This window comes from Opisthorchis viverrini (genome assembly GCF_000715545.1).
Source record: "Opisthorchis viverrini unplaced genomic scaffold opera_v5_543, whole genome shotgun sequence".
Classification (NCBI taxonomy): Eukaryota; Metazoa; Platyhelminthes; class Trematoda; order Opisthorchiida; family Opisthorchiidae; genus Opisthorchis; species Opisthorchis viverrini.
In genome coordinates, this window is record NW_008752205.1 from 182,423 (window position 1) to 191,461 (window position 9,039).

Below are 9,039 nucleotides of genomic sequence, written 5' to 3' on the forward strand. Positions count from 1 at the left end.
TTTTTTTTTCTTCAGGTGCCAAAAGACGTATTCTACTTTACAGGCATTCGTTTGCATGATTACCGCATTCAATGAAGCAATCAGAGAAACAACTGTCAATACAATAGGAGGGACAAAAGAACAAAGGTGTTTAAGCCCTTCCATTTGTGAGTCCGCCATGGTAGCCTAACCAAAAACCACCTGCAGTTTCTCAACCCCAATTATAATCGGCAAATTAATGGACATTGGAGGGCCACAAGAAATAAATTGTTTGAGGTTAGATAACCAGTCGAGCAGAACGAATGGTTGCGGCAGTCATTCTACAGTATCTGGTCTAAGATGACGTTGAGGACTCATTTGGATGCAAACATGACTTGATCGTTTTTTCACCTGGGGAGTGCAGTAAGAACACTTCTGGACTTCGGAAGGCTCCTGTGTGATACGATACGCATATTTTTTAACTCTTCAGATGGAGGGTGGTAGTCTGTAAGGCTCACTGATTTGTTTACAAGGGGGGATCTGGAACCGATGTGGGACATTCAATCTGGATTTTGCCCTGTAAGTGAAACCAATCTATGTTTTAAAAAAGCCAAGAAGCACTGCACATCTGTTTCAACCTTATTGGGATTAGCCGCCAGCAGAACAACTCACATGGATTTCCACGAAGATTCGAACCCGTGACCTCCAGACCAGTCGGTTAATCAACAATGCGATCAACGAAACTCATTCAATCACGGAATCCAGAAGGACAAGTGATTCATAAGATGAGTGAATCATTCATCTGAGAACTCGTCACTCGAGCGGCTGGTCGACATGTGAGCACATGACATGAATCTCGTGACTGTTAGATGAGTAGTTCTATATCTTGTCTGAGTGTAAGTTAATCACTGCTGATCGGCCGCTAGTGGCCGAACGATTTAATCTCCACCTACCGGCTGAGAGGTTAAGGGCTCGAGCTGCCCTGGAGATTTATTAGACGCGTACTGATAATGATTCTCGCTGACTTGTTTTTACCATACTTGATCTCGTTATTACCAGTGGTCAATGTATGGGTAAAGCATGGATAGGCATGCTCTTGTTCAGAAAATTAAGACAGATGAACATATTAAGTGGATGTCGTTCGTCAAGGGTAATACAGCGCAGCGAACCAACAAAAACAGCCTCGACAAAGTGGAATACACAGACAGATGACTAAGCTTTGACTTGGCAGGGGAAAATGAAAGAAAATACAAAGAACCTGGATACTGACAGTGCGACTTGCCTTCCAGGAAGGGGTCAGCTTGACCCTCCCCCTCCTGCGTATCATGGCGAACCGTTTGCGTGCTGCCGAGGCTACTCGCCTTCCGGTATCGGGACCGCGTAATCCTTACTGCTCCTGGTTGGAGACGCTGTAAGATTCGGTTCCTAATCAATGTCAACGGCGTTCTTGTTATCAGTTTCCATCAAGATTGTCCAAATGAATGTCTGGAGGTGAAGGTACCTCGGAATGATTATGGTAGTCTAGCGCTAAGTCCTTTCTCCATCCATTTTTACTCCTCCCCTAAAAACAAGGCTTGCGAATGAATTATGGTTGTATGGCAGCGAAGCATCGGTGTTGAACACTGATGTTGTGTTGTCAATAATGATGATGATTCAAATGTCTCCGTACGAGTTTTTCTGGGGCATGAATCACTACCAAATTTCTACGAATGACCTGTGGTTTATTATCCAGTTTGTCATTCGTGCAAGATCCAGAAAGCTTGGTAGGCAAAAAATGTCACGAGTTTCCTTTTGTAATTCAAATCTAGAAGCCTGTAAAAGTTGAAGTATTGGCCGGAATGTGTAGGTATATTTGCTTCGAAATGAACTGTCTTGGCTTCTGACCGTAAGTTATCATGGGACATTTAGTCCCCGATAAAGCTGAGTAGAATATGGGCGGGGTTAAAAACTGTTTGTAGTACCAGGGTAGCCGTGTAGGATTCAGAGTTGATAAAAATATCATCGGTGCAACGTTTGTAAAGTGGTAGTTCTTCTATGGTGGGTTTTATGTTCAAGCTTGCTTATAAGAATATGAGCTAAGAAGGAGAGTCTAACGTAACCCCGTCTCTTTGTCGGTAGATGATGTCATTGAACAAACATCGTACGCTGACAGTTCGCGTTCTACTACATGAACTGAATGGAATTTTTAACGCGATCGAATCCAGTCCACGGTTGATTGCACCTCCGACCACAGATAGTGGATACCTACGTGTATATGTGGTTGTTCTCGTAGGCGCAAATGTCACGTTCCATAAATTTACGTAGGTAAGCGAGCTGGCAACATGGTATGAGTGGGCCATTCGATTGATTGGTTGGTGTGCGCGTTGCGACATATCGATCAGAATTGGTTGGACGATTTAATCCGCAGATTTGAACTGCTTCATGTGTTCAAGATACATCGTGTTATTGTAGTAATGAACGTCGGTTGAAGCTCAGAGGTCACAACTGTTTGGTTTGGCTACAGCGCACCTACTCTCGTTAGCTGTGGAGTGTGGGTCGGACGGTAGGAAGTGATGATTTTTTTAGCCTACCTCGATGCCTAAAGTTGTTGCTAACTCGCTTGCAATTATGCGACCGAACGGATCAACAGTGGCCGTCTTAGAACCTTCGTTGAAAATTAGTTGAAATAGCTCCTGCGCTTTAACGACTGCACTATCCCCCTCCATATCCTGATTTTTTGACTCCACATGACTGTCTGTCCACATATTATCCTCGATTTACCTATTTTCCAACAAGTTGTCCAAACAATCCACGCCCTGAACGTCTTCGATGAAGGAGCAACAATAACCGCTTTGGGATTCATTCCTGGCATGTACTCCGAAACACCACAATCAGAGTACCCAGTAGTGCATATATCTGTGGTTGTCTCATCCCAGTTACAGACACCTCCAAAGGGGGCCACTCACATAGCATTGTATAGTAAGCTGTGGTAACTCGCTTCGGCCTCTGGCTAATAAAGCTTGCCGGTTTATTGAGGAAAAGTAACAAAAACCTGTACCAGACTAGGGCATGGTCTGAACTGGGTTATGAAACCCAGGCTGATAGACAGTTAAGTGCTGAGCCTCGTAATCAAAACCTACTACATAATTGACCGATTTGTCTCCGTGGTTCTTCCCAATAGCACAACGGCGCCCACCACATCTAAACTCAGCACCGTTGAGGCACAACTGGTGCTCAGTGCTAAGTTGCAAAAGACGGTCATGATTATTATTAAGTCCTGAGTCTAAACTGAACATGCCAACAAGTAGTGCGTCCGATGATCTGGGGGCACTCTAATTTTGCTGAGGTCTCCAGCCCAAACACTTCGTGTCCAATAACTAGCTTACGATGAAGTGTTCCGCGTCAAACCGGAGCTACGTCGGTTGACGAATGAACAGAAATTATAAACAATGGGCATTCTGACCATTGAGAGCTCTTATGAGTTCTCAGGCGAGTAGCACAGAGAATCAACCAACGAAGCTTCTGTTAAATAGATCATTGACGCTAGCACTACCCGCTACAACAGCTACACAATCCCTGCATTTCATAGTCGATGATTCAGAAATAGTGACGTTTCTGCTAGGTCAACTGGTGTACTTGGATCAAGCTGCGAAGATTCAGTGAACGTCTACAAATTGGACTTTGTCCAAGAGAAACTTTTTGGCCCATTCGTTGAGAGTTCGAATAGTAAGGCTGGCAACCAAACAGCATGGGATCTGAACATTGGAAGGGAAATGGTAAGTGTAAGCAATGGCGATTGGTCACTTCCCTGGATACCTGAATAACGTGCCCCTGATTTGTATCCACATAAGAGCGATCGTTACGTGAAACAAGAGGGGAGTTAAAGGATAATAACGAAGACGGAAGCCATGGAAGGCGCCAGAAGTCGCACCTATTCACCTGACGGCCCACTTGTGTATAGTGGACCAGAACAGAATACAATCAATTCACTCAATTTATCAGCTTTAAACCGTGTGCCATAGACATATTGGTTCCAGCTGCTACAGTTTCAATCGCCGGAAAACGGGAAAGTGGAACATACAATCAGGCCTTGGAGGCGCAGGCATGTTCAGTTTGTTCGGAAATTGGGTAGCTACGCACTGAAGGTGATAGCTTTGATACACGAGTGCAACTGACTGCGCGATTGGGCGATTTCCGCCAATTTCATTAGCCACTGATGATTTGATCCCGAAGTCCCCATCCAGGCGGCAGTTGCCCACCCAAATAAGTTTGTTGATTAGTAGTTTCGTACTTCGTTGTCCACCTCTCACTCACTTCCACTCAGCACAGGGCTTGGAGAAAAAGCTCTGTGAGGCAAGTGGCGTGGAATAAAAATACTTGTCGTCGCATGTGGGCGACTAAACACAGTCAGGAGGGTGCCTCAAGTGATCAACCGAAGGCCTTGGCTCAAAATCCCCACTGGAAAGCAGTAGTGGTCGGTGTAAGTAAAAACACTACATGGATGACCAAGATAACATATTTGTCAGGCCTCTATCGAAACGAGCAGGAGACTATGGTTGGTACATTAGTATAGTTCAATAGGTTGCCGAGGTACACACCTGCGATTAGCCGAAGTCTGTCCAGAACTTTTTCAATGACTCCTTCTGTGACGTTTGCCAAAGTTTTGTCTCACTCCATATATTGTCTCCGTTATGCGACCACACGTGCATTGCGTACATTCCGTCTTAAAACAGTTTTCTGGTTTGTTTTCATGAATCTGGCTCATCAAAGAAGAACTCAGTAATGCCACATTAAAACCTGTGGTTTTTACATATGTCATCCAGACACCACCATTGTTGGCCAGCACTCAAAAAGAGATTTAGCGTTCGAATTTTTCAACAATTGATATCTTTGGAGCATTGCCCGAGTCTGGTGGGAACAGAGGATAAGCAACGCTGAAGTATGTTGAATGTTTTTCGGAAGAAATAACTCGCCCACGGTTGATCACACTTCACAGGTTGAGCTGCTTCGGCCACGTGCACCGTATGCCACTCGACTGAATTCCTCGAAGAGTTCCTTTAGAACAACTATGCAAAGGGTGGAAACGAGTTAGGGATGGTCAAACCAGGCCTTGGCAATGAGAGAGAGCCATTACCAGCTAATTCAGCCGCGCTGATCATTGCCGTCTCCCTGGATGGGGACCCCGAGACTGATCACATCAATGATTGCAGATATTGACAGACATGGTCCAGTCGCGTCCTCAATGGCGCTCGTGTATCCAAGCCATTGCTTTCCCAACCCCCCCTCTCCCCACTTAAAATTCCACTGACGGACCTGTATTTACGCTCAGCTACCGCCTCTAAAACGCACTTACCTACCCCATCTCTCCAAATCATCTGTGAACAAAATTGTGGCATCTACAACCACTTACGACAAGCACGCTGTTCTTGCAGCTAATGACGATGATGATTTTTTTATCGGTATTTATCGGCTTTCCATGGAACAAGGGCGTGACATGACGCCATGCCAAGCTGCAATGAACGTTTGCTTCGCCAGCTGGATTTCTCACGAAGGGAGTATATGATTTCATAATCCGGCCGACGGGTTGAAAATTACGTCAGTAAAAGTGCACCACCAGCGCCGGACTTAATTTTCATAGGCCCAAATAGTGCATCTCTGTTAGCGGTACTGCCCATCTGGAGGTCCCTCATAAGAGCCCAACATTGGTCAGTTTGTTTGAAAGTTCAGGTAAGCAAATTATGAGAGTCTCTAGTTGGTTGAAACTTTCATATTCAGGTTGTCTCTGGTCTTGCGCCTACTAGTCACAGCCAATGAATGAAAATGGTCCGCTGTCCTTCGGACCCGAAGTAGTTACACTAGTTTAACAACAATCTTAACTACAACAGGGCTAGACCCGCTGATCTTAGACAGTGTTCACTGGTTGGTTCCAGTCATGTCAGAGAATTCGCAAGGCTGCGATTGGAAAGTTTTCCTCTTCGAGTATGGGCCAGGCAGAATGTCCGTGCGAGAAATCAGCAAGGGCAAAGAACGAAGCAGCCGTGGATGTAAGATCTCACAGGTTCACCTGCACTGTATCAAGGTGTCAACCATGGAACATGAACAGCCGTTAGATGACCAGCTAATGTGAACTAATCTGAACCATTGTGCGGCAGTATGGAAGGATCATTGGTATGAACATGATTCCCAGAAAACCAGCAAATACTCAAACGAAATGAGACGATAGCAAAGCGTACGCATGTCGGGTGTGGTGCACCTCGCCTCTGTGATTTGTCCTTCACGACGAGAACACATAAACAAGTTGGTGGGATTCGTGGTATATCCCGCTGACGTTCTTTTCAACGAAAATCTCGCGGGCACCTCATACATCTGTCAGCCGTGCTCGGTGATAAAAAAAATCAGAATCTCCTAACATCGTTGCTAGTATGAGTAAATTGGGAAATTTTCAGTGAGACTTTTTAAACACTTGTAGTGGCTAGGTTTCTAAACCGCCTAAGAGTATCGTACCTGCTGCATCCAAAGATGACTATAACCAGACTTTAGCAATTAACAGTCGCGATCAATGTTTTATGTCAATGACCTTGAAGACCAACACAGGAGCACTGAAAAACTAAAACAACGCTGCGACTTCGTCGAGAATAACTGGAAGAACAGGAAGATGAGGACAGGTCATCATCAAGATCAGCTGTAAAAGCGTACTTGCCGTACGGTAAACATGGCTTCCATGGTTTCATTAGTCGATGATTTAGGGAGGTGGGGTAGATAGCTATGCATTGGATGCGGTAGCTGATATAATTGATGTGTAAATACAGTGGTGTCAGTAGACTTTCCGTTGGGGAAATCGAGAGAGGAGCTATGCATTGAAGGTAACAGCTTGGATGCATGAGCTACACTGAGCACGTGAGTGGGTCATATCTGATAGTGTCTCTGACCATTGGTGTATCTCCTCTTGGGGTCCCCATCTACGGAGACGAAAATAACCAGCACTACTGAGTTTGCTGGTAATGGTTTTCACTCTTCATCACTGAATCATTGTTTGACCTCCCCTGGTTCTTTTCTACCCTACGCATGGTTTTTCGAAAATGGCTCTTGGAGGACGTTGGCCGACTGGCATACGGAGCATATGACCAAGCCAGGGCAACCAATAGAATATGATCGTTCATCTATAGTGGGCGAGTTATTTTTCCCGAAGAATATAAGAAGTACTTCAGCATTACTGATTCCACCAGACTCAGGCGACTCACTGTAGAGGCGAGTCGCTGTGCCAATTACACTAGTCCACCAATAGTCATACAAACTAGGTAGGGATGAATAACCGACCATAACTCACCGGAAACATTTGATAACGAAATTCAAATCAGCATAGTAAGCTTCCATAAACGGCTTTCCATTATCCAGTGACTCCAAGGACTTTAGGGTGAAAGAAAAAAAGAAAATCTCTTAAGGACTGCCCAGCTTGAAAAAATGCTTCGCTAATTAATGAAAACTGGTAGCCGGACGAATCAGCATACGGCCATAAAACTAGTGGATTTTTAAAACCGGGTTTATAAAGCGCGTTTAGTCATCAGTCTAAATCGTTATTTGTCCATCATTTAGATATGCTGAGTCAATAAATTCAAAGCTGTCATCCAGACTTCCCGTACGAGATGTATGTCTTAGGTCGCGAAGTCATTCTGGTTTCATGTTGGAACCAATGTTATTTCCAATAAAGGTTTCGTCAAGTGGGTGAAACAGATCTACACTGAAAAGCCCAGGAGCACTGTACAACTCCTTCATTTTTGTTAGAAATCATCACCAATGTACGTCTCACGAACCTCTTGTGAGCTACCACTCCATGATCTTCCGACTAGCAGCTGAACACTTCACCGTTCGCAAACCAGCGGCTGACTAGAAATGTGATTAACTCAACCTTGAAAAGTACGTAGTGCTACTTATCCGGCAACCACCGAATCCACATCAAGTGACCACGTGTTGACTGCCTCCTCGACTGACGACTTCTTAGCTGGAAGATTAACTTGTGCGAATTATTTTTCCTTCTGAGTTACTGCTATTTTATTAGTGATGATATCGTCATCTTGCCACTACAAGTGGCTATTTAGTTTCAACTGCAATTTCTTTGTACCATGTTTATCTTTTGGCATTACATATTTTGTCTCAGTCAACATTTTCAACATAGACCGCTTTTTAAGCACGAATATCCTATGCCATTTGCTTGGTCAAATTAAAATAGCATCCCCTCGTTCCTGACCTTCTTCAGCGTTTGATATGCTTGAAAAGCACTGTTATAGGGTAGAAGAGTTTGCACTGATAACAAAGATCTACTAGATATGACGCAAATAGGTCCAGCAAATCACTTGTTGTGACTTGCCGTTATTGAAACGAGTCATCTGGTTTGGCTAAAATCTGCAAGCAAATGTTATTACAAGGAATTCAAAGACTAGGGTCCAGCGATAGTACTTAAAAGAATGTGGTAACGTTATTAGCCTACCGCTGTGGTCCTGTAGAGGAGAAATAGTATGGTTGATTACCGCCCAACGTATTCCTTTTGCTGTCAATAACGAACACATTTAATGTTAGTTCCTCTAACACATCAGTATATTAACAACCGGAAGACACATCGTACGAGTGTCACAGAACCAGTGTGACCGAGTTTATAGAGTTTGACATAAAGCGTCCGGTTCATTGCGACTTCGTTGTAAAAGGTCCCACTAAGTTAAAGTCATTTATAAGTCTAATAAGCAAAAAAGATCCGTTGGGTTTTCACGAAGTTTGGCAACCTGAGTGTAGTCATGCGCTATTCTAAACGTGCAGTGATCCTCGTAAAGGACTGCAAAACTTGGACTGGGAGACGATATAAGGCGCAGTTAGCCCTGAAAAAAGCCATCTACTGCGCGTTTCATCTTTAAGATATAGTATGACCGGTTACTTATCCGTCTGGTTAATAGTTTTCACGGTTCACCAAAGTGTCACACGATCATAAAACACAATTACACGCATCATCATCATCATCATCATCATCATCATCATCATCGACAGCATGACATCAGTGTTCAATACCGATGCTTCACTGCCGTACAACCATGACTTATTTGAAAGCCTTATTGT

General features: G+C 44.1%; 1 protein-coding gene across 1 annotated transcript in view; it reads right to left on the reverse strand.

Moving 5' to 3' along the window:
* Window positions 1-9,039, reverse strand: part of T265_11661 (hypothetical protein) — a gene marked incomplete at both ends in the record, with an annotated part of 40,743 nt that overhangs the window by 24,539 nt on the left and 7,165 nt on the right. Inside the window, one exon of the mRNA XM_009178373.1 lies at window positions 7,265-7,344. Coding sequence (XP_009176637.1) covers window positions 7,265-7,344 — 80 coding nt within the window. The remainder of the gene's footprint in view (window positions 1-7,264; window positions 7,345-9,039) is intronic.